This window comes from Gobius niger (genome assembly GCF_951799975.1).
Source record: "Gobius niger genome assembly, chromosome: 20".
NCBI classification, from domain to species: Eukaryota; Metazoa; Chordata; class Actinopteri; order Gobiiformes; family Gobiidae; genus Gobius; species Gobius niger.
The window spans coordinates 5,485,559-5,512,385 of NC_136871.1; the positions used below are offsets into that span (position 1 = coordinate 5,485,559).

General features: G+C 42.2%; 1 protein-coding gene across 2 annotated transcripts in view; it reads left to right on the plus strand.

The window, feature by feature from the left end:
• LOC306980053 (proto-oncogene tyrosine-protein kinase Src-like) overlaps nucleotides 1-26,827 on the plus strand; it is a 69,394-nt gene that overhangs the window by 11,195 nt on the left and 31,372 nt on the right. For both annotated transcript variants that reach the window (XM_079579281.1, XM_079579280.1), the window contains exon 2: nucleotides 20,171-20,452. In XM_079579281.1, the coding sequence (XP_079435407.1) occupies nucleotides 20,179-20,452 (274 nt within the window). In that variant the 5' untranslated portion in view covers nucleotides 20,171-20,178. The remainder of the gene's footprint in view (nucleotides 1-20,170; nucleotides 20,453-26,827) is intronic.

The following is a 26,827-nucleotide window of genomic DNA, read 5'->3' on the forward strand; positions in this document are numbered from 1 at the left end:
CTCCTCCTCCTCCTCTTTGTTTCCGCGGCGCTGTGGGAACCAGCCCGTTCTGTCCTCGATTATGACTCAGATCCGTCTCACGGCCAAACGTGCTCATGGCTCTGACCAGAAATGAGCAGCTTGACGAGTCCGGGATGAAAACGTGCGGAGGGATCGAGACGTGTGAGCTCAGAGTCGGCTCTTGACAATTGTTGCCTTTTCCACTTGCATTGCGTTCTATATCGGCTGCTATATCATATGTGGGTCATATTGTTCACCAAATTTCACTACCTGTCACCAGAGATGGGTAGAGTAGCCAAAATGTTTCCTCAAGGAAGAGAAACATTCCTTTGAAATTATAAAGCAAAAAGTTAAAAAGTACATGGAGAAAATGTTACGTGAGCACTTGAGTAACTGTTTTAGCGAAAAAGTCAGATTTATTTTCTATGATGCTATAAATTGTGTGAAACAAAACACAAAAATGAAATAATTTTAGAGAACAAGGTGCAGGAGACGATCTATTTTAAAGATCAAAATGAAGCATTTGCCCCCAAAAGATTTACTCACAGTGAAAAAAGCATTATTTTTACTCAAGTAATAGTACAGATACTTACAATTTTACTCAAGTAGAAGTAAAAAGTACGGTAAAACTACTCTAAGAAGTACAATTTCTTCAAAAAGTTACTTAGAGCTGCTCTAAGCGATCCTGTTTTGCAGGTCCGGCACCGATGCATTACCAATAAGCTCCTCTAGATGCGCCACCATGTGCGCCACACACGCTAACAGCTAAGACCAGCGCTGCACCTCACGTACGATAACTATTGTATTTGTACGATAATTTTAACCCTTGAACGATTTACGATCAATAATTCAAAAAAGCCCTAAATGTAGGGTAATTTCAGAGCGCCAGATAAAGTCTCAGTCAGACTCAATAACTTTAGCAAACTTGTACAGTTGTTGTACAGAGTTCTCTTAGGTGAGTTGTTGTCATGTCATGCGTGTGCGTAATGTAATAAATGGGACAGTGTTGTAGTTGGGGGTGGTGATGATATGAGCCATATTTTGTGCAGGCGCTACAGCGCAATTGACATTGTGCTGAAATACGATAGCGTTTGGAAGCTTGGTACAATATATTGGTTTTGAGAATCTGGCAACCCTGCACCTCCCTCACCCGTTTATTATAATAGGATCCATGCCCTCACCTCACAGCCCCCCAACAAGTGAACAAGAGATCGCAAATGTTTGAAGCAGACGCAGCAATAGTTAGCGGCTAACAGTTTAGCATTATGGCAGAAGTTTGGAAAAATATTGTGGCTCTGATGCAGCTGAAATCCTCGTGAAATGTACGTTTGTTTATTAATCCAATATCTACAGGAGCTGTCAGGTCTTTTTCCTTCTTTATTTTTTCCTCACAAAGCAAAGCAGCACCGGAGGAGAGGCTGAGGCGTTCAAGGGTTGCGGGGAAAAAGTACTTCGCTGTAAACTTAATTCTAAATGGAATTATGTTATAAATGTCCAAAATAAGTGACAGACTTTCATGAAAGTTGCAGTTTAGCAAATACATGTAAATCTCAGAATGTTTACTTGTGTGTTTCACAGAAGTTTAATGACATTTCCGGAGCTCATTGAATGCAATCATAGCAGCGTGTGGTCTAAACAGTGTGGAGGGGAGTGAGGGACGTGGGCGACGGGGGAAAGCCAGGTGAAGGGAGGGGGTGGAGCAGAGTAGAGTTCATTACTCCACCTACTGATGAACAAAATTCAAAAACACATCACTTAAGGCAGCTTTAAGTACATGTACCTGAGTAAATGTAACTGAGTACTACCCGACTCTGCCTGTCACTAAGAATATGGGTTTGACTACCTCATCAATACTAAAAAGGAAACTAAAATAGCATTAACTACTGTGGCTACACTAGTGTCTTACCACCACCAAGTATGGAAATAGGAATGACGAAAACAAGATGCATTTTAGAACACAGCGGTCATCTTAACTACAGAAATTTGGGGTCAGAGTGAAATTATAAAGCTGATAAGTGTGGAACAACACTGTGGTTGCATTGAACTTGCCTCTGCACAAACAGTTAGCTAATGGTAACGTTACTTTGATTCCTCATATTGTTGAACATGTGTGGTACAAGTGCTGAATGCTTTTGCATTTTCTTTACTCTCGACCAACATGTCAAATCAACATCAGTCGCCTGATTAGCCCTTGGTCTCAATCAGCATTAACTGGATGCGCAATCAGTGCCGGAGGAGGCTCTGTTTATTAAGGCCAATGAGAGTGTGCTCGAGTTGCTTTGCTTCTTGTAAAATGATAAAAGTGCCCGGTCTAAAGTGTTCCACATACTCAGGAAGCAGACGACCGGGTGAAGGGTTTGTGGACCGGGTGAAGGGTTTGTGGAGTGGTGGTGGTGGTGGTGGTGGTGGTTTGGGTTACAGGCAGGTGCTGCGACTTGACCTAAAAACGCCTCTCGTGGAACAAGTTAAAAGGTTTTCTGTGAACTCTGCATCGCAAAAAACACAAACCGCTGCTCCGCTAGCTGCGCGTTTTCACATGGAAGTGCAATGGGTTTGTTAAAGCTGACGTATCACGGCTGGTCTCCATGGTAACGCAGGACAGTCCAGCGCCAGACTGGGCGGCTTTCCTAGACTTAACCTCTGAACCCCCCGAAAAGTGTCAAACTAGCGTTGAAAACGAGGATGAAAGCGCAACAAAAAGGGCGACGTAAAAAGACAAAAAAGTGACAAAAACGTGATTAAACATGCCGGAAAAGCAACAATAACCAAATACATAACGGGAAAAAGAGCAACTAAAAGGCGACATAAGAGACAAAAACATGATGAAAACACAACAAACAAAAAAGTGACAAAAACGGGATGAAGACGCAACAAAAAAAGTGACAAAAGGCGACATAAAAAGAGATACAAACATAACAAAAAAGGAAAAAAAGGCCACATAAAATGTGACAAAAACATGATAAACACGACAAAAAGTGAAAAAAACGTTATAAACAGAACAAAAAAGTGACAAAAGGCGACATAATAAGAAACAAAAACGTGACAAATACAACAAAAAATTTATGAAAGTGTGACAAAAGCGTGAGAGTTACAGTCAGTTTTTCATCAAATGACAGAAACGGGATAAACACAACAAAAAAGTGACAAAAAACAAAAAAGACGACAAAACGCTGCTCCGCTAGCCCCCCTCGAAAAGTGTCAAACTTCCGTCGAAAACGAGGATGAAGGCGCAACAAAAAGGGCGACATAATAAGACAAAATGTGACAAAAACACACAAAAAATGTGACAAAAACGTTATTAAAACATGCCGGAAAAGCAACAATAACCAAATACAAAACAGGAAAAAGCAACTAAAAGGTGACATAAGAGACAAAAACATGATGAAAACACAACAAGAAAAAGTGACAAAAGGGCGACATAAAAAGAGATAAAAACATGACAAAAACAAAACAAAAAAGGCAACATAAAATGTGACAAAAACGTGATAAAAACACAACTACAAAGTGACAAAAACACAACGAAAAGTGACAAAAACACAACAAATCAAATGTAGCATTACACTGTTACTGTTACACTGTTACTCTCCAGTTGCGAAGCGTTTATATTCGGGTGAAGTCAAACTGGAGACCATGAGCTCAGTCAAGGTGGAGAGTGAGAGGATAAATCAGGCAGCAACTGATCTATATGTGAAGTGATGATGTCATCACTCTACCACCGGGTCCATCGGAGCTTTAACCGTATTCATTATAATGGGATTTAGCTGATTTGAACCTACTTTAGAGCCGACTACAAGGCTCTTTCTAAACATCTGATCACAAAGAAACATAACATTTACTCTGGATTTCCTCTATTAATGCTTTTCTGGCATTAATGATCAGATTAACATTATGGTGAGCTCCATTGTTCAGATTAGGTGAACAGTTTTTGGCCTTTTACCTGTTTCAGTAGGAGATTCAGATAAAGTTGCGTTTTTTTGCCGCGTTTATCAGTCAAACTCAACAGTTTGGACCCGGAAGTAGATCCACGGTTACCATGGAGATCCGCCATATTTGTGGGTACTAGCATATATTTTCCATAGACTAATCTACCTCTACAAAGTTGGAAATTGCATACCGAAACCAAATGTCCTTTTTGGCCAGCAGCACTTCCATTCACGCTGAAAGTTTCTGTATCAGTTGCGAGAGGACTTTATATTTCATCATGCTACACCTGGAAACTAATCACATCCGTTTGCATTTTAGGTAAAAGACTTTAATATGTCCCTGCAGTGCCCAATTGTTGAAGTCCTGTTGTTTTTCTTTATTTAACTGGAGAAATATGGTTCCCACTGCACAAGCTATGGCCATAGAAAGCCTCCGTCATTGACCTTCAAATCCACTTTGTTCCATTTGCTCTTCTTTCTTCTCTCTTTGCACACTGTATATGTCCCTCTCGCGCTTAATATTTGCCCAGTACAGCCCGTCTTATGAACTCGGCGAGCCTCGGTCAACAGAGCCAGAGCGAGAGGCGGTAATGAATGCGCCGCGGTCTGTGGAGTGCTCTCGGAGTCCATTGTAACACTTTGGTAAACTCTATTGAGAGAGGGACCAGTGAATGAAGCCTTGTGTTTACTATGATTCACTCGAGCCTCCTTTCCCACAATTCCTAGCTTTAGTCACAGTCTGCCTCCCATCATTGACTGAGATCGCTGTTAGAGAAGAGTTTCTTGAAGTCCCCCCAGTGACAGATAAACAGCTGAGCGTCGGGTCATAGTTTCCGGTAAGGAAGAAACAGCGAGTCCTTAGTCTTTGAAAATGATCAGGTGACAGTGGCTCAGCTGTAGATGGAGGGATGTGCAATCTAAATGTACATTTCTTTGTGACTCTATAACAGGGGTGGGCCACAAGAGAAGTTGTTTTATGTGAATATTTAGCCAAACCGAGCCAGGTGTGTGTGTGTATGTGTGTGCATCGTTCATTAGGATATTCAACTTCTTATCCTCGTTAACTTCTACCGTCGCACTGAAAGCACCTTTGCTCTTCCTTCAAATGGAGTTTGTGCCAAAATACATATCAGGACTGTATTGCCAGGGTCCATAAACAATAGCTCCAAAATAAAAATATGTTTTGATTGAGAAAATACCATCCATCCATCCATCCATCCATCCATGCATCCATGCACACCTCCTCCAGCTGTTCTGGGGGGACCCCGAGGCGACACCAGGCCAGCTCGGAGACATAGTCCCACCACCGTGTCCTGGGTCTTCCACGAGGCCTTGTCCCACTAGGACATGCCTGGAACACCTCCCGCGGGAGGCGACCAGGAGGCATCCAAAAGAGAGGCCCTAGCCACCTCAGCTGCTCCTTTCGACGTGAAGGAGCAGCGACTCTACTCCGAGCTCCTCCCGGGTAACTGAGCTCCTCACCCGATAGCCACCCTGCGAAGGAAACTCATTTCGGCCGCTTTGCAATCTTGTCCTTTCGGTCATTACCCAAATGAGATTTGGGTAATGACCGAAAGGACAAGATTGCAAGACCATAGGTGAGGGTGGGAACGTAGATCGATTGTTAAATATGAGAGGACTAGGTGGAAGTCGAGACCGGGTGCCTCAACGACCTGGTCCACGTGCGCATCTTGGGTAAATACTATTGAGGAAACTTTTTTCAATAACTGAATAATAATGAGCCTGACAGGACTGTCGCCTCATAAAAATGGCTTACATTTGTATTGCCTTTTACAGGCCTGTGTCACAAGTTCCTGTAGTCATTATTCATTCACTCCACACTTGGTGGTGGTAAGCTGCTATTGTAGCCAAAACCGCCCAGGGGCAAACTGGCCATTTCCCACGTGGCTGTAATGAGTCGTTTATAAGTTTGTTAAGTGGTGACGTCACAGCTCTGGGTCCTGAGATGTGCAAGAAACTACAAAAAACTCCACAATCAATATTTCTGAAACTCAGCAGAGAGTTACTGAACATACTTATTTATCAGGCCCATTAGCCAAAAATGCTGCACCTACTGCTATAAAAGTAATATTTGCCAAAGTTGGTACATCCGGGTTAGCGGAGATAAATGCTAACGCAGCAGCTACGCTAACCCCGGAAGTAGTGACTTTAGCAAATATTACTTATTTAGCAGTAGGTGCAGCATTTTTGGCTAATGAGTCTGAGAAATAAGAAGGTTCAGTAACTCTCTGTTGAGTTTCACAAATATTGATTGTTGTTTTTAAGAGTTTTTTTAAATCTTTTTTTCTCGCATATTTGCCGGTCTGCTGGGACCCGGAAGCGGAACTTGTTCTGGAATTGTGGTTTCTTGTGACTCGGATATTGCATCACCTAAAAACTTATATAAAATATATAGAGATGCCTAGATGCAAGTCGGTCATTTTATGCTCACTGCTGCCACCTCAGGTCTTATGTGTAACTGCAGCTTCTATATTTAACAGTGCAGGATTTTAGAGGCAGTTGTGGTGAACAGGTCTGGGCTCATTCTACACATTAGGACATGGCTGGAACATGTAGAGGGAGGAAAATACATAATTTTAACATTTTTAAACTCTGTATAGTCCCTTTAATATACATCCAAGTCACTCTTTATGGTTTGAGAGAATTGTTTATCAGATTAAACGCTTCAACCATTATAGTGATGATGTCTATAGTCCTACTGTATCTTTGGGGAACTTAGTCCAAGCACTTGATCAGTTCGGTTTTTGAGAAATAATGGCATTACTTGTGTTATTTGTTGTTCCCTGCAGTCACCTAAAATATTGTTTGCTTTTTTATGTGTAATTGTTGGCTGGAAATCAAATGTATTCAGGCTTTTCATTACTCCTCGTGGGCGTTAATCCATGTTCTCACTTTTACATTTCTCACTTTGTGTTTGAATGGGGAAACCGCAAACGCAACCAAACGTTTTTCCAATTTCTTCACTTCCTCCAAAAGCTCACCTTCAATCAATGTATAATGCAATCTCACATTCTCTGCCTCTATGTTCCTCTTAGAAGCAAGTGTTTGATTTCCTATTTTCAAACTGGCCATATTAGGGAAGAGCTGAGAGGCCTGGCTCCGTGTTTACATCTGCGGACTCTCTCAAGGATACTGTGGCGTGAGCCGTGCCCTGGAGATAAGGGGCAGGCAGACATGACGCTGCACCAATGGTAATAACACGTGTTTTTGAGCTTCTGCGTGAGAATTACTGGACTTAGCTTGGGGATGGGATGCTGCAGTGAGGTCACTCGCTGTAAAGGCTGCTCCAAAAGACACATTTACCTTATTAGAAATGAATCATAGCTCAGTAAATATGAGGTAACAGGTCAGTAGTGTGTGATGTTAACCTGAAGTTTGATGAAAAGAACAATAGATAATGAAATGTAAAGTACTTTGTGTATCTGGAAAGAAGATACACAAATGCAAGAATGTATTGTTATTCCTGAAAGAAAATGCAATGGGTCAGATTTGTTGATTCAGGAGAGTGTTTCTCAGTGCTCTCAGTGTGGATTTTATGAATTCTTTTTCATTTCCCTGGACTCATGAACTGCCATTTTTGTTTTGACACAAACAAACCATGTGTTTCTTGGATAGATACAGACGGCATCTCTGGAATCACCCATATATGGTCTTTTTTTTTTTTTAAACAGTTAAAGGAATAGGCCACCGTTTTTACATACTGAGATATGTTCTTACCTTAGCTTTGACGAGTTCTTTAGGACCTGTCTGATCTTCCCCCGTGCCTTCAGTCACGTGAACACAGCGCAGACGGCGTTAGCATTTAGCCTCTCCCCCTCTCCACTATAGCTCCACAACAGGTCAAGATAGAAGCTACCAAGCTCTTCCACGTTTTCGCTATTTAAATATGGTTACGTGAAGTGTTCCACTACAAAGTATAATTACACAAAATTAAACAATGTGGATTTGCTAAGCGGATAAAAGGGGGAACTATATTGTAAGGCGTAATAATACCAGGAGTAGTTCGAAATCCGCGCAGTAATCTTCACTTTGCTGTGCGGATGCCAAACTACTCCTGGTATTATTACGCCTTACAATATAGTCCCCCTTTTATCCGCTTAGAAAATCCACATTGTTTAATTTTATGTAATTACTAGCTGAGACCCGGCCTTCGGCCGGGCCTCGCTAGTCTCCACATTAGATATTCTGAGATTGTGAGTGATTACAAAGAAATGTCCATCCCGTCAGACAGTTCAGCTGTAGACCAGTGGTTCCCAACCCATTCCAAAAAGTATGGCCACTATAAATGAGTAAAAGAAGGAAGGCAACAATTTTTTTCAAACAAACTGCAATTGGAGTGTGTGATGCACCCGGGCTCCTTTCTTATAAACTACGACAATATTTTTGCTAAACTCGGGGAACAGGATTCAAGAGACAGTGGAATAATTATGGAGAAATATTAGGGGTTCAGCTGTAACGGTTTGGTTCACGGTGCAGGACCCGTGGTTTGGTGCATCCCGGTAGGGCACAATCAAAAAAGAAAGAGTAGGTTTTGAACTGAAATAGCCTAATGATCGTTGTTAGACAGTATTTATAACCTTACAATAAAATTGGCAATGCTTTCAAAGCTGCTTTAGAAGAAAATGTACCTCTGGGCTCACAATACGTGAAAGCAAAATAGAAAACAAATGCACAGCAGCAAAGGAAAAAAAAAAGAAAAAAAAACTACGCAGTGCAGGCCATGCGCTCGGTAAGTGTTTGTTTCATTTTCGCTTTTATTCACACGGAGGAGAAATCAGTCGGAGCAGCGCGTTTGATTAGAGGCTCGTGTTTGAGCAGGTTTTGGGCACGCACACACACACATACACACACGCACACACACGCACACATACCCCTGTTTGGATGCGCACGCGCACACATACACACGTACGCACACACACGCACACACACATCGCCCTGTGTGGATGCGCGCACACGCACGGCAGTGAGATCTCGTGCACTCGCGTTTTAGTGACAGCGGGTTTTCCTCGGACAGCAGCACCGCGTTCCCAAACGGTCTCCCATCCCAGTTCTAACCAGGCACTTCCCTGCTTAGCTTCAAAGTCGGTATGGGAAATAAACATGGCGGCGCCCAGGCGGCGGCCATTGAGATAGCGTTTTCTATAATAGATACTTTACAGGTGTATAATTACACAAGGTGCAGGTGTCGTAGCAAGTTGCGATTTTTTAACTTATTAACTGTCTTGGAGAGTAAATACTACGCTGACAGGAAAGGCGAAGGGAGAGAGGGTTACTGTGCATCCAATTATACAATGGAAATATTTTTTTCACTCAAACTTGGCTGTAAATACTGTTTAAAGTGACGCTAGCCCACAGTTAGCTTTGCGCGTTAGCCTGTTAGCTTCTTCTTCGTGAGTCTATTAGTGTGTATTGGTGGCTCCGGTCCGGTGGCAGTCAAGTTGCAAACATGGTTTTCTGGTCGGAGACACCAGGGGGAGATGAAAGACCCCCATAAACACTTGTATTAGCCCCACAGGAACTACGAAAAGGATTTATTAAGGTAAATGTGTTACATAGCACTGTTTCAAAAATGTAGCTGAGTTACACTACTTTGGTATATTCCTATTTTTAATGTATATTTTGCCAAAAGTTACTCACTGTGCAAAAGTGCAGTCAAAGATTTATTTTTCCTTCGCAATCCCCATTCTATCACATGGGGAGTGCGATGTGATAGAATACAGATCTTACACACCAGAATCCAACTTGATTTGGTGATGCATTTTTTGGGGGGGTTTGGCCTTTTTTGTTCTTTCATCAGTGCAAACCATTTAAATGCACTTGTCTTTTAAATGAGTTGCTTGAATTGTAATGACTAATACATTCACGTATTCTGTTTAAGCATCCATCCATCCGTCCATCTTCTTCCACTTGTCCGTTGCCGGGTCGTGGGGGCAGCTGTTGGAGCTGCCTAAATCACATTGCACCAGCCCCTTATGGCTCCTCCTGCAGGTGGTGGGTCCACGGAAGGACGGCCTCACAATTAACCGGGCCTGTTGGTCTCTCATAAGGGGCTTCTGATCCGCTCTTTGTCTGACCCGTCACCTAGGACCAGTTTGCCCTGGGAGACCCTACCAGGGGCACGAAGCCCCCAACAACAGAGCTCCAGGATCATGCGGGTGCTCAAACCCCTCCACCAAGTTAAGGTGGCGGCTCCAGGAGGGGTCTGTTTAAGCAATATGTTATATTCCTTAGTTACTGAATACATCTGGGTCTATTTCAGACACTTTAGAGGCAGTTTGACCTGATTTAATCTGGATCTCAGTCATTTAGGAAGGGCTTGATAAGTATTCATATGAGTGTAAAGATATGAATAAGCTGCTCATTACTTTTACCAACTACCATGCTCATAGGCCATGAATAATATCTTGTACATGGCCTACCCTAACCCTAATCCTATCCTTTAACCCTAAACCGATTGCTTAAAGGGGCTAGATGCAAGTTAGCCATGTTATACTCACTACTGCCACCTCAGGTCATACGTGTAACTGCAGCTTCTATATTAAGCTCATGCATGACGTCTAGGCTCATTCTACACATTAGGACATGGCTGGAACATGTAGGGGGAGGAAAATACATCATTTTGACATTTTTTAAAGACATGAAAAGAAAAATACACAAATTAATTATTTTGTATGTTAGTTCCTCATCCATCTTTGATTACCCACACCGAAATATAATTTACTGTGTTGAGCTGGTCATAGGAGCATGTTTTGTACTGAGGGCAACTGTATAATCAAAATGTTATGCAGGGCCGGACTGGGACTGAAAAACAGCCCTGGACTCTGACCAGCCTGGCCCAAATTAGCGCAATTGTGCACTTCCACAAATACATATTTTAACCTCTTACCACCCGCCTTAACATTAACAAGTGCATTTTCCCCAGTTCGGCTTTTTATTATTATTTTTTTGATTGGCATCATCAGCAAAAAGAACAGGAAAGGTGGTCATAGAAACAGAAGCAAAATAAATAATAAATAATAATGGTCCCAAAATTGAACCTTGTGGCACACCATACTCCACGGAATTCCTTTTAGATTCATGTTTTTTTACACTGGGCTTTACCCAAATCTAAAAGCTTCTCGACTGGAGAGCAACAATGTAACGCCTCATTTGAAAGCTAAGGCCTACAAAAGTGATGGAAACTTTTCGTCACGTCGCCACATTTTTGTCATTTTTTGTTGTTTTTTTATTATTTTTTCTATCATTTTTTGTTGTGTTTTTCTCATGTTTTTGTGGACTTTTCATCCTCTTTTTCTCGCTATTTTGATGCTTTTCTTTTTTAGCTTTTAGATTTGGGTAAAGCTCGGTTGAGGCGGGACCGGTGGCCCTCGAGCCAGTGGCCCTTCTGTGCTCTTCCAGAATGGACATATGGCCAGTCCGCCCCTGATGTTATGCATCTTTTTATATTTTCATCTTGTAAAGGCGCCTTGCCTCACTGACGGCGCTGTTGCAGGAATCCTCACTAACTCCCGCAACCGCCACCAACGTTTCCACTGAACGCAATGTGGGCGAAGCGTCATGCATACGGACAGAGCCGCATTATGAACTCCTCGAGCGGGACTTGAAACGCCAGCCGTTAATAATCACTCCAGCATCGCCACGTACAACATCGGCTTCTCCCGCTCGGTAAGACTTCCCCTCATCGCCGATTCTCCCGCCTTTTGCCCGTCAGTCAAGCATATTCTATTTTCTACCGCTCTGATCTTCCACGCAGAGCGACCCTATACCCCACTCTCGCATTCCCGCCTCATCAAACGCGCTTGCCTCGTGTGTTCATCACCCGCGGGCCCGTGACTCAGTGCCGCCGCTCACCAGGAAGCCTTGCCTCCCGGTGAAGTAGATTTACATCCTGGCAGGAGTTGAATTGACAATCCTATACGCGCTCCTACGCTTGTGTGCTGTAGTGTGTGTGTGTGTGTGTGTGTGTGTGTGTGGATTGGATGCACATTCTCGCTCATACACAAGGCTTGCCGCACCTGTGTAATTATGTTTCATGCTTATTTCACTTAAAACACCCACCGAGCTACAGCTGCCCATGCTTTCCCGCCTACACATCCCACAGCTATAGGCACTTCCCCCCCCCCCCTTCGCTGGAGATAATTGAAACGTATGTGGTGAAAGGATTGTACTGTTGCAGTGGAAATAATGTTGGATTTATGAAAATATAGCGATGAATAAATCACTACGCCGCACGGGGGACATCGGCAATTTTAGACCCAAGTCGTTTTAATTAGACATCGTTTCATTCATGCTTTTAATCTGGTTTAGACTTCATTTAGTCCAATTTGGATCTATTTCAGGAACTTTAGAGCCAGTTTAGACTTGATTTAATCTGGATCTCAGTCAAACAGGCAGTGCTCGTTAAAGCTGGGGTACCTGATTTTTCCGGCACACACTATGATATTTTCTGATTTGGTCCGCACTCGTTTCTAGCTTTCACAAAATCCGTCCTGAATGTCGAAATTGGGGTTTGAAACATGCATATAAACAATAAGCATTCTACTTCTATCTTCTATCGCTCCAAAAAAAAAAAAACTAGGTGAAGACCATGAAAGAAGGTTCAAGGTTTTTGCAGTGTTTACAACATACTCTATGGTGGTAGAAACAAATCTACTTTACAACAACAAAAAGTCAGGTACCCTAGCTTTAAGTATTCATATGAGTGTAAAGATATGAATAAGCTGCTCATTACCAACTACCATGCTCGTAGGCCATGAATATTCTTGTTCATGGCCTACCCTAATCCTAATCCTATCCTTTAACCCTAAACAGATTGCTAAAGGTAAAAAAAAAAAAAAAAAATTGATGGATCATGTGAATTTGGAGCGACATAACCACCTCTGTTACAAAAAAAGAGGAGGAGACGCTTTAAAGGAATAGGCCACCATTTTTCCATACTGAGATATGTTCTTACCTCACTTTAGCCGAGTTAATATATCCCCGTCTGGTCTTTGTCCGTGCGCTCTGTCACGCAAACGGAGCACATACGCAGCCTCTCCCACATGTCATATAGCTCCAAAAAAGCTCACGATAGAAGCTACCAAGCTCTTCCACGTGTTCCCTATTTAAATAAAGTTACGTGATGTGTTTTCATGCGAAGTATATTTACACAGAAATGTAGCTTGTCGATTTTATAAGCAGATAAAAAGGGGTACAATATTGTGAGGCGTAATGATACGAGGAGCACAGCGTCCGCGCAGTAACTCCTAAAGGTTATTGACGGAAGTGAGCGGGGGGGAAGTCTTTAAGAAAAAGAGGCTCAATGCTCATGAAAAGGAAATTAAAGGTGAATCATTGAAATAAGGAGCATATTTACAAAGAGGCAAAACCAGTGATGGGTTTTTTTGTGCAATACATCAGCATGATTATTGTGAGAACCTCTGGGCGCCTCACAACAATCATACGGATCAGGCCACCGTTCCATACTGTGATATGTTCTTACCTGAGCTTAGACGAGTTGATGCGTACCTGTCTGGTCTTTGTGCGTGCCGTGGAAGAGCGTGGTAGCTTCTAACTTCACCCGTGTTTGGAGCTATAGGAATATGCAGGGAGAGGCCAAATGCTAACAACATCTTTGGTCTTTATGCGTGACCGAGGGCACGCACAAAGACCAGACAGGTACGCATCAACTCGTCTAAGCTCAGGTAAGAACATATCACAGTATGGATAAACGATGGCCTGTTCCTTTAAGACTTAGATGATCTATTCCAGCAGCCGTGCTTCTTTAAATAACAATCGTCGGTATGAATCCTTGAACGTAGCCTCTCCTGATCTCACTGTTTACCGTCTTAACAAAACAAACACAGTCCAGTCCAGCGACGGCTTCGGGACTCTGAGTGACTCACAGGGAGACCGGCTATTTCCGTCTGAGCAGAGACAAGTCACCGACACATGAAACAGCACTGTTCCTCTGCGAGCGCGGCACTTCCCCCGACAGCGGTGGGTAGTAGTTAGCGTGTACTTGTGTGTACCTGTGTGTACTTGTGCGCGGAGCAGCTGTTCCCCTGGCTCTGGGATCAAGTCGCTGTCTCACATCCTTTTTTCCGACACATGTTGCATCTGTGGGCGTTTGTCCAGCGGCTGTCGGGGGGGAGAGAGGCCAGACACAAAGGGCTTCTAACTGTTCCGCTATCGATCATGCCCGGCCACTTCACGAGGAAATTGTAGAAGAAATTTGTAAATAGTAAAATAATATCCGAGTGAAGACAGGGGCATAAAACTCCACGGGAAAGTCGTTAGATACAGATAGACAGGAAATCAGTGGTGGAAAGTAAAATTTACACTTGCACTGTGAAATAAATACTTAAACTTCACACCACATTTTTCATATTTCGTGTTCAAAGTAACCCTAAACTATACTCCTGGATCTCTTTTTCATCAGTGAATCCTGCTCTGCCCCACACATGCTGCCCTTCTGATGCCTTCAAAAAGAGAAGGGACATTTTGTGGACTGAGGGAGCGGGGCTTCCCCCATAGCGTTAAACACGGACTAGCAACCAGCTCCATTATTTAGAAAAGGATGCAAAAATAAAAATAGTAAAAGAATAAAATTAGGATGATGTTTTGTATGTTAAGACACGTGGAGGTAAGAATAATGTGCTCAATAATGACTTAAAGGGGCTAGATGCAAGTTTGCCATTTTATACTCACTACTGCCACCTCAGGTCATATGTGTAACTGCACCTTCTTTATTAAAGAGGGGGTATTATGCTTTTTTCAATCACATAGCACCAGTCTATATCACACTACAATGATGACCAAACCTTCTGTTTGTCTGTCAATGCAGTAAATTAGAATAACTGCCTTGTATAAAATTGCTCTCTCAAAATGGCTGTAGTGAATGTCTTGAAATAGGCCTCTGTCTCTTTAAGAACCTCTGACCCTTTCAGACACGCCCCCTCCACACGCTGTCTGTGGCATCAGTGGGGAGGGGGTTCTGCTGCGGAGCAGTGGTTGGTTACTCGGCTGGTGACGAAAGCTCGGAGGCGTCTCCAGGAGGTGGGGGCGTTCCTAGGAGGACTCAGGCAAAGCTATCCCTAAAATGGCCGCCATCAGAGTTTTTACAGATTACTCAAAAATACGTGAATGTGCCAAGGCAACACTTCAGGCATGTTTTTAATGAGGGAATGACATAATAACATGATGTAAATCTTGAAAAAGTTGATTTTGCATAAAACCCCCCTATAAACTTGTGCATGACGGCACTTCGGACCTGAATTAACACCTTTTTGAGTGACAGTTCAGGATTTTAGAGGCAGTTGGTGAACAGGTCTGGGCTCATTCTACACATTAGGACATGGCTGGAACCTGTAGGGGGAGGAAAAAACATAATTTTACTGTATACTCTGACCAGCATAGAAAGTCCATATGAGCCAGGAACTACTGGGTGCCAGCCGCCATTTCCTTATGGTTACAGGAAGAAGTCGGCCATAATTAGTCCATTCTTATTTTTATATACATGGATGAGGAGGCGGGACAAGGGGTGAGACGTCCAGACAACCTCCTCCTGAATTTAAAACTGCAGTCTTTTTAACATGTCCCGCATCATTCTATAGACATGAGCTCTAATATTTCTTCTGCTGTAACATGTTAGCCTGGGAACCAGACTCACCGCTGTAGCAGTGCTTGAGTCTGGTGATGGCCGGCACATGCACAAGCAAACAGGAAGCCGAGTAAACCAATCAGCGACGGGCGCACATCTGAATATGCGGTGTTATTAGCGGTCTTGCAGGATTATGAATCATGAAACTCACCTACTGTCGAAGTGTTTTTGGTCATTTACCGCCGATTGGAAGAAAACTCTTTCTCTCTTCTGGGCGCCATTCGTAGATTGGTAACAGTTTGGTATTAAGGGGACTTCCGTGTGAGCAACATGTGACGCAAATAAACAAATCTGATTCCACTGGCTCTGTATGAAAAGATATAGAGGGGTCTCACCAGGCTAGTAACTTGTTCCTCGTGTTTTCTACCAGAACTGAAAACACGCAGCAGCCTTGTTTTATTCAGTGGTTTTCCCGTAACAAGGAAGTGAGTGATTACCAGCAGAAGGTGCTTTTGTCCTTGTCACATCACCAGAGTGAGAATCTACTGCTCACAGGAGCTCTATTTAAGGCTTAGTTTCTCTTATTGATTCTCGTAGATTGGATAAAACGGTAGGCAGCGGTGACCTTGGACGCATGTCAGCGGGCTGCCTGTTTGCATACTGAGCAGTGCTAACGAAACCTGGACCAGCTCCAGAGATGTGCTGTTGGCAATTAGGGAACAGCACAGACTGGACCCCAGCGGGTGGAGAACACCGGACACTGAAGGTACTTGTAATGCGCATCCTATTGCTTAATAATACAAGGTTGAGGAAAAGGGGAAAGGTCGGCGCAGGCTTGAGAAGTAACATTCTTCACACCAAAAGAGGCGACAACTCGACCCTTTACCAGACATGAAATCAAGAAGCATGATTCGCTGATTGGTTTACTCGGCTTCCTGTTTGCTTGTGCATGTGCCGGCCATCACCAGACTCAAGCACTGCCTCAGCGGTGAGTCTGGTTCCCAGGCTAACATGTTACAGCAGAAGAAATATTAGAGCTCATGTCTATAGAATGATGCGGGACATGTTAAAAAGACTGCAGTTTTAAATTCAGGAGGAGGTAGTCTGGACGTCTCACCCCTTGTCTCGCCTCCTCATCCATGTATATAAAAATAAGAATGGACTTATTATGGCCGACTTCTTCCTGCAACCATAAGAAAATGGCGGCTGGCACCCAGAAGTTCCTGGCTCATATGGACTTTCTATGCTGGTCTTTAAAGGGACTATACAGAGTTTAAAAATGTTAAAATGATGTATTTTCCTCCCTCTACATGTTCCAGCCAAATCCTAATGTGTACAATGAGCCCAGATGTTGTTGTTGCTGGGTCGTGTTGTCGCCTGAAACGCCACTCTTTTAGTGTGAAGAATCAAATTAGTTTGGGAGCTTCACAAGCATGTCCTGACTTGTTTTCCTTATCTCAGTTTATATTATTCCTGCACGCTGTTTAGTTATGCTGGATGTGCGTGTCTCCACTGTTGTATAAAAATACAAACCTCCAGTTCCTTTATCTCAAAATAATGTGGAATATACATGCTTTTCAGTCGTGTGACTTTTGTTGTTATGACGGACATTTTGAATACCGAAGTAGAATTATGCAGTACTACAACATGTAAGAATATCTCTACTCAGGATGAAAATGAAAGACAACTGATTGACAGTGGCATTTTAATGTACTCGTAGTTAGGGCTGTCACGGTATGAACATTTTACCTCACGGTTATTGTGACCAAAATTATCACGGTTTTCGGTTTAATCGCGGTATTATTTTTAATGTGTGTTCAGAAAGCATTGATAGTCCTACACAAACTGAAATTGTTTCAAAAAAGTTTAACAGTGCTTGTTACATTAAAAAAAAGTACAGACAAAGCCTTTTCACATCAAAGTAAAGGAACTATAACGATGTGTTGTTGATGTTTCGAGGGTATTACATGTACTATTTATAGCGTCAGAAACGAAGAAGAATATTTTTGAACAAGATAATCCGTCTATATCAGGAAAATTGTCCTCAGTTTGTTTCCTTCCAGTGAGCTTTCGCTTTGCAGATTTGGGAAATGCCATCAGACAGTGATCATTGTTAAATTCATAAAACTGCGGCGAAAGTGAATCTGCCACTGGGAGCCCCGTAACGCACTGTGCCATTGTGCGGAGGTATCCGGACACGGCTTATGCTGGCGGTGGCGCTGCAGCCGCACTATGGGGCGACTCGTTACATTCTCCCTCAAAGTCCCACATCTGCATTTCAGCTAAAACGCTAACGTTAGCTTACTGCTATAGAGCTGTGGGAGACGGTCACGCAGGAGAGTCAGAGGTTCGAAGTCGTGCTGCTTTAGAGACACTTTTTCCTGCACGTTCCGCAAAAGGGAAAACTGTCTCTATCAACTGTCCTTCAGCTTTCTTAAAATACCCAAAATATGTCCAGACTTGAGGCTGATAGATCCTGCGCTGTCGTCTCGGACATGATTCCAGCTTCGAGAAAGTTTTGTTTTGGTTGTAGCTACAGAGGCGCCTGTGGCAGCTTCAGCAGATGAGACGGCGGCTCATGAGGCTCATTTTGCCTAAACCGCAGGCGTGGTAATCCACCGCGGTAAAATATTTTTTCAAAAATTAGACGGTAATTATTATTGTCAACATTTTTACCGGGGTTTACCGCTACACCGGTAACCGTGACATCCCTACTCGTAGTCATTGCTCAAGAAGAAAACATGGCCCCAGAGATGCAGGTTTATGTGAAAAAAATCAATAAGTCAGAGTTTAAGCTGCTCAAGAAGTTAGCATTCTACCGCATTTAGCTTCAACAGCTCAGCTCTGACCTCTCCCAGAGAAACCCTGAACCACACTCCAAACATCTAGCCTTGAACACAACATGTGCCAGAGGCTAGAGCTGAGCTGTTACTGTAGTATTTCCTAAGTGTTCATCGATGTGAGCCGCACGTGTTTATCGTGTTGAAGCCATTGACAGCCCAGGTCGACATAAAACAACATAGAAGACATAAAAGAAATCTCTCATTTACAGCTCCTGTCTCCGATAAAGTCCCATTCAGTGCCTTTACTTTTTTTTTAGGTTTACTGCGTAGTGTTTTCAGCCATTGGATCCGGTAATCCCACACATGGCCTAAAAGTCTGCAGTGCAATGATACTGTATTTTGCGTAGACTACAAAGAAATGAGGAGTGCCTTTGTTTGCTGCGGGGGCAGTGAATGGAGCCGGGATGACAATGTATCATCTAACGCAGAAATGAGTAAAGTTCTTCAAAGGCAGAACAAAAATAATCACTAGTATTTTCATTTAATTTAACATGCACTTTAACAGGGGCGGACTGGGACTGAAAAACAGCCCTGGACTCTGGTCAGCCTGACCCAAATTAGCGTAAATGCGACACTTCCACAAACACATATGTTAACCTCTTACCTCCCGCCTTAACCGAGAGCATTTTCTTCAGTTCGGCTTTGCCCAAATCTAAAAGCTTCTTGACTGGAGAGCAACACTGTAACGCCTCATTTGAAAGCTAAAATCTAGAAAAGTGATGGTAACTTTTTGTCACGTTGTCCGAGCACATTTTCTCCAGTTTGGCTTTACCCCAGTCCAAAAGCTTCTGGAAAAAAGCTGTGAAAATAGCAACAAAACTGAGACGAAAACAATGATGGAAATGTGACAAAAAAGTGACGAGAAATTGACGAAAAATGCCACAAAAATTGACAAAAATTGACAAAAATGTGATAAAAATTTGACAAAAAATGACTCATAAATGACATAAAAAATGATGACAAAATGACAAAAGTGTGACAAAAAGTGACAAAACATTTACAAAAAAGTGACGAAAAATTGATGAAAAAGTGGCAAAAAATGTCACAAGAAATTGACAAAAAATTGACGAAAAAAAGACCAAAAATGGACAAAAAATGACATAAAAATGACAAAAATGTGATTACAAAAATGGACGAAAAAATGACAGAAATTTGACCAAAAATGACCAAAAAATTGACAAAAATGTGACAAAATGTGACAGACAAAAATGTGATGGAAAATTGACAAAAAAATTGACCAAATGACCCAAAAAATGACCATAAAATGACAAAAATGTGACAAAAATCTGATGAAAAAAAAAAATGGACGAAAAAAAAGTGACAAAACATTTACAAAAAAGTGACAAAAAATGGATGAAAAAGTGGCAAAAATGTCACAAGAAATTGACGAAAAATGGACCGAAAAAAGACCAAAAATTGACCAAAAATTTGATAAATTTTTTTTTACGAAAAATGTGACAAAAATGTGGGGAAAAAAAGTCCAAAAAAAATGACAAAAAAGTTACAAAAATGAGTTGAATATCCAACAAAAAAATGATGAAAAAAAATCTGATGACGTGAGGAAAAAGATCTCTCGGGGAGTTAAGAGGTTAAGCTTTTAGATTTGGGCAGAGCTCGGTTTCGCCCGGGGGTGAGGGTACAGTAAAGTGAGAGGCCCAGACCGGTGGCCCTAGAGCCAGTGGCCCTTCTGTGCTCTTCCAGAATGGACATATGGCCAGTCCGCCCCTGCACTTTAACCACACAGAAGCAGGACAGCAGTGACCTTGATAACAACCCTCACTTACCCCTCTCCCCTCTCCCAGGTCAGCTCATGGGGGCGGGCAAGAGCAAGCCGAAGGAGCCCGGTCAGCGGTCCATGAGCCTGGACGGGACGATCGGCAGCGGCTCGGACAGCGGACACTTCCACCACCTGGGCCCGGCCAAGCAGACGCAGACCCCCAACCGGAGCCCCGCGGTGGGCACGGGCCGGCGCGGGCACCAGGGCCAGAACACGCACGTGCCCACCAACACCCCGGAGCTGGCCCTGTTCGGCGGAGTGGACCACACGGGCACCCTCACGTCGCCACATCGGGGACCACTGTCAGGTGAGAGGATGTTTCGGCACATCTGGTTGGATTAGCTTGCGCTGGAGCAGCCGCCGGATGTTATTGTTGTCGGGGGCAACCATCCATCTGCTCATTCGGGACTTTTACATTTCGTTATCTGTGTCGTGACTGATTTCCAAACTGTTCCTGTTTGTAAATCAGCCATGTTTGTACAGCCCGGTGAGGACACTGCGGTTGTGACATTGGGCCAAAAAGAAAATTGGCATTGATTTGATTTTGTTGCGAGTCAGTGGCATTGACAGTATCTGCACAAACGTTTCTGAAGCAATAGGCTTTTAAAGGGGCTCGATGCAAGTTAGTCATTTTGTGCTCTCTACTGCCACCTCAGGTCTTGTGCGTAACTGCAGCTTCTATATTAAGCTCGTGCATGACGGCACTTCAGACCCGAATCAACACCTTTCTGAGTGACAGAGCAGGATTTTAGAGGCAGTTGTGGTGAACAGGTCTGGGCTCATTCTACATATTAGGACAGGGCTGTAACATGTAGGCAGTGTTAATTTCGTCGACTAAAATATTTAGTCTTAATTTTAGTCAAAGTGATATTATTGACGACTAAAATTGGACTAAAACTAAATTTAAAAAATTTCTTGAGACTAAAACTATGACTAAAATGTCCAGATATTTTAGTCGACTAAAATAAGACTAAATAAAAATGAAAAGGAGAGACTAGAATAATCCAAACCTCTGTTGTTCGTCTGAAAGAGCCTCATATCATGTAAACTCACTGTCAAAGGATCAGCTCTGAGCTTTGTTCATGTGGATCAGCTCCATGAAGCAGAGGAACAACATTAAATATGATTATAATAAATATTAAAAATGTAAAGTCGACAAAAATTGTCTTAAATTTAGTCGACTAAAATTACTTGCAATTTTAGTCGACTAAACTAGACTAAAATTGAAGATATTTTTTTGACTAAATCTCGACTAAAACTGAATTACATTTTCGTCAAAAGACTAAGACTAAAACTAAAATATGTTGTCAAAATTAACACTGCACTTAGGGGGATGAAAATACATCATTTTAAAAATGTTTAAACTCTGTATAGTCCCTTTAAATGGGCATAACACCATCAACATTTTACTTTGAAGTAATGTAGTGGAGTGAAGTATTTATCCTTCGAATGTAGTGGAGTAAAAGTAATAAGATCCTTAAAAACTCTACTTAACCTGTTACGTGCTGTCCCCTCTGATCAGGGGCGGACTGGGACTGAAAAACAGCCCTGGACTCTGGTTCAGCCTGGCCCAAATTAACGTAAATGCGACACTTCCACAAATACATATGTAAACCTCTTGCCCCCCGCCTTAACCGAGAGCATTTTCTCCAGTTCGGCTTTACCCAAATCCAAAGGCTTCTTGACTGGAGAGCAACACTTTAACGCCTCATTTGAAAGCTAGAATCTAGAAAAGTGACGGTAGCTTTTTGTCACCTTGTCGCTCCATTTTTGTTTGTTGTTGTTTGTTTTTGCTGCTTTTTCATTACTTTTTTTGTGGCTTTTTGGCGTGTTTTCGTCACTTTTTTGTCACTTTTTTGTCACTTTTTTGTCACTTTTTTGTCACTTTTTCGTTGTGTTTTCGTCTCTTGTTTTTCGGGTTTTATTTTGTCATGTTTTTGTTGTTTTTTTCATCGCTTTTTTCATTGCTTTGTCATCACGTTTTCGTCACATTTTGGCGTGTTTCTGTCACTTTTTTGTCACTGTTTTTGTTGCTTTTCCAGCACATTTTTGTTTTTGGATGCTTTTCTTTTAAGCTTTAAGATTTGGGTAAAGCTCGGTTACGCCTGGGGGTAAGGGTATGTGAGTGAGGGGGCAGACCGGTGGCCCTAGAGCCAGTGGCCCCTCTGTGCTCTTCCAGAATGGACACATGGCCAGTCCGCCCCTGCCTCTGATCAGGGGGTTAGGGTTAGTTAGCCTTACTCAGGATATAATATGGGTTAAGAACGGCAAATGTAACACAAGTTCTGTTTCACTCACACAGATCTCACACATTTTTAGACACTAGAAGGTCTTGACTTTCAAATTAGTTATGGGCTGCAAGATCTCCAGTCAATACGCTTTGAGATTTGGATGTAAATAATTGTTAACCCTAATCCTAACCCCAAACCTAACCCTAAGGTGGCAGTTACGTGGTAAAGTAAAGAAGGAGTGAATCTTTATTTGCAATTTTAGCAGATAAAAATGACAAAGGACTTTACTGTGAGGCTCTATACCTTTACCTTTACCTCTATACCTATATTATTTTCTTTTGTTACAAACAATAAAAGAAGAAGCTGGTGAATACACTTCTCAATTCTTCACAGAGACATGTTTATAGACACAGCTAACAGGGTCACTTTTCAGGGCCACTGTCACAGAAATGCAAGAAACCAGCCTGGAAATTCATGACATTTATACAGATGCTTTATAAGTGCATCCCACAAATGTCTCAGTTTGCAATATTCTAAAGGAGGACAAAACTAATTTCCTTCCATTACAAGAAAAATAAAATCAGCTATAGTGCCTTTTAAGTGAATTCACTTTGTTACTGGCGGGAGTAGAGTTTCTAAAGGTAATACTAGCAGGAAGAGAAGTGGAGGGGTCGAGTAATACCTGTATTTAAAGTAGAGGTCGTAGTTGTGGCAGGGCTAGTAATTGGAAACAACGATGGCACATACAAGTACAACTAATGCCCTCCTTTATCCAGACTGGTGCATGTATTTGCAAAGGCCAGTACTGCTGTATACGAGCGATCACTGTTGTTATTTGTTGACTTTCACCGGATGTTTTGGTGAATGTTCGGCAACAGCTGACGCATCCTGGCCTCTAATGCTGTTTTGTAAAATGACACATCTGTTACAGCACCGGGGAAGCAATGCTCTTTTTGTGAACATTGTTTTTGGATATCACAGAACTATTATTGTTTGTTTGAAAGATCAAATTGTTTACCACAGCCCCCGGATGTGACGACATCGCAATAGCTTGTATTAAAGCCTCATATTGGATATGTGAATGAGAGACTGGTTGCAAAAAATGAGTGCTCCACAAGCTACTGGTTTTGCACTTGGTAAATGACCCCCGGACAGTGGTAACAGATGAAGGAAGAGGAAAAATATCTACTTTGTTAAATGGTTAAGTTATATATTGCTCAAAATTTGCGTGCCGTAAATTCTTGAAAATTAAGACATGGGGCCAGATCTTCTGCCTTCAACAAGGACAACGTTAGGCCTGTCACGATGACAAATTTGAAGTTCGATTATACTGAGGCAGGAAAGTGTTGCGATAAGCGATATTATTGACTCTAACGATACTGTCAACTCTCAGGCATAAAAATAACAGTAAACCTTTGTTCTAAAAGTGCAGCATCATATCCTAAAATACCACACAAGATGAAATGTAATGTAGTTCAATTTGCTTTGTTTTACAAAGAAAAAATTATGGGGAAATGCTATTAAATGTCCATCCATCCATCCATCCATCCATCCATCCATCCATCCATCCATCCATCCATCCATCCATCCATCCATCCATCCATCCATCCATCCATCCATCCATCCATCCATCCATCCTTCCTTCCTTCCTTCCTTCCTTCCTTCCTCCCTCCCTCCCTCCCTCCCTCCTTTCTTTCTTTCTTTCTTTCTTTCTTTCTTTCTTTCTTTCTTTCTTTCTTTCTTTCTTTCTTTCTTTCTTTCTTTCTTTCTTTCTTTCTTTCTTTCTTTCTTTCTTTCTTTCTTTCTTTCTTTCTTTCTTTCTTTCTTTCTTTCTTTCTTTCTTTCTTTCTTTCTTTCTTTCTTTCTTTCTTTCTTTCTTTCTTTCTTTCTTTCTTTCTTTCTTTCTTTCTTTCTTTCTTTCTTTCTTTCTTTCTTTCCACTCCCACTCCCACTCCCACTCCCACTCCCACTCCCACTCCCACTCCCACTCCCACTCCCACTCCCACTCCCACTCCCACTCCCACTCCCACTTCTACTTCTACTTCTACTTCTACTTCTACTTACACTTACACGTTGTAGCTGTTGGAGCTGCCCAAATGACATTGCCCCAGCCCCTATGGCTCCTCCTGCAGGTGGTGGGTCCACAGAAGGACGGCCTCACAATTAACTGGGCCTGTTGGTCTCTCATAAGGGGCTTCTGAACCGCTCTTTTTCTGACCCGTCACCGAGGACCAGTTTGCCCTGGGAGACCCTACCAGGGGCACGAAGCCCCCGACAACAGAGCTCCCAGGATCATTCGGACACTCAAATCCCTGCACCACGTTAAGGTGGCGGTTCAAGGATGGGCTAATAAATGTACAGACCATAAATATCGAGGCCAAAAATATATCGTTTATGTGTTATTTATTGAACGATAAGTCGGTGTAGTAATTATCGTGACAGCCCTAGACAACATTGCTCCATACACGACGTTGGACGCTCGTCTTCTTGCATGTGGCGCAGCTTTTGCACTATGTGACCACTGGCGAGAGGGAGTCGCTTATTTAAAAAAAAGGCTGTCGACTGAGGCGTGGTTTATTGCAAGCAGCACAGAACGCTACTCTCCTGTTAGCAGCCTCACATTCTTTTCCTTGTTTATATCGCGCTACCTTGTGTTCTTCATTTAGCATAATATCACTGTTGGCCATGGGAGACTGTCCTGCCCACTAAGGTCTGAGGATCTCACATTGTGCCCCTGCTTGGCGGGAAAATGTTTCCTAACAATATCTTTCAATTTACCGTTGGGTTAAAAGTTATTATTATGTATCATACTGCAAACAATAATTAACTAGATCAGTATAAACATCTCAATTTGAGCATAATAATCCAAATTTTAGTTGTTTTGACTAGTTAAGAAGTTCTTGGGCATTTCTCCCAGATTATTTCACTTGTTCTGAGATGTTTCTGACTTGTTTCGATACATTTCGTCCTTATTTCAGGTAATTTTCTTGCCAATGGGGTAAGAAAAACTGGTCTTATCTCATTGGCAGTTTTACTTTCTTATTTCAAGCGAGATTTACCCTAGAACTGGTCTGAAATGTCCTCAAACAAGCAAAGTAAACTTGGTCCGATCAGGAAAAGTGTCTAAATGAGTGAAAACCGCTCAAAACAAGATACATTTCCTCAATTCAGGTCATTTAAGCCAATGCTTGATATTGACTTTTTGTAGTGTGGACTTTTACCCACATTAACATTGATAAGTTTAACAATTGATGAAGTACATTTTCGACCACCTGTACATTTCCTTTCATTTAAATACAGCAGATGGTTTAATCTGTTTACATTGATCCTGCGCCACCTGTTTTCATTATCTGCAACTTTTGGCTCACGTCGGAAGATTTGTAGGATTTCCTTTGACATAATTTACCCGGGAAGTGTTTAAATATTCATGACGGGGGCGATCTACGGTGGTCTTAATTAAAAGCTGTTTATCCTCTGTCACTATAAGTTAAAGTGTGCTCGGGTTTCCCCTTCCCGTTAGGCCGTGATGCGTCTGGACAGAACAGATGGCCGGGCTCATTTGGCTCGACTCTGAAAATACGACGAAGCTGGATCGATATTTACGGCGTGATATTTCAGGCGCACATGCTTCATTATAGGAAGGTGAGCACGAGAACGCCGTAGAGGTTGTTATGATACTTTCAGAGAGCAGTGTCCCGCATGGATGATCAGGCGCCGGTGGGTTGAAAGTCAATATCACCAATTAGACGCCGGAAAACGGGCGAGATGCAGCGGAATGCTTTCTTTTTTGCCGGATCAGCTGCATTGAAAAGGTTGAAGTGGTCTTGGTGATTGTAAAGATTGTAAAGGTTCATGTTCTTTTCATTTACAAAGGAGCCAGTCCAGCAAAAAAATCTCTATTGTGTTTCATTTGTCATGTTTATTGCATGACTTTATGGTCCGTTGTTTCGTTATGATTACAAGACCTCTATAAAATCAGACAAGTTAAAGGCCCTGTACCTGATATGTTTCCAGGTAAAAAAGAAAAATGTAAACTTTCTCTAATTATTCAAAAACTGCTTTAACAAATGCTGAAATATGAATATACAGTAGTTTTCTACTAAATAAAGATACAAAGACATGGAGAGGAGCAAAGTGGTTCAACAGCCCATAAATACATAAATATCGGCGAATGCTAACTTGATGCTTCATGTTAGCATTGGGCTAATGCTAATGGTTAGCTAGCGCTAGCTACAACTAGCGTTTTTTCACTTTTACTGAACAATCTGCAGTGAGAAAATATCCATATGGGCCCGATTTACACTTGACTTTATTTAAGTGTGATAAATAAGTTCATATTCCACCAGAAAATGGCTAAAGCAGTGGAAATTGTGCTTCTCTGAAATAGAATCTTTAGCGAAACACCATTTTTCACTCTTTTTAGCCATTTTCTGGTGGAATATGAACTTATT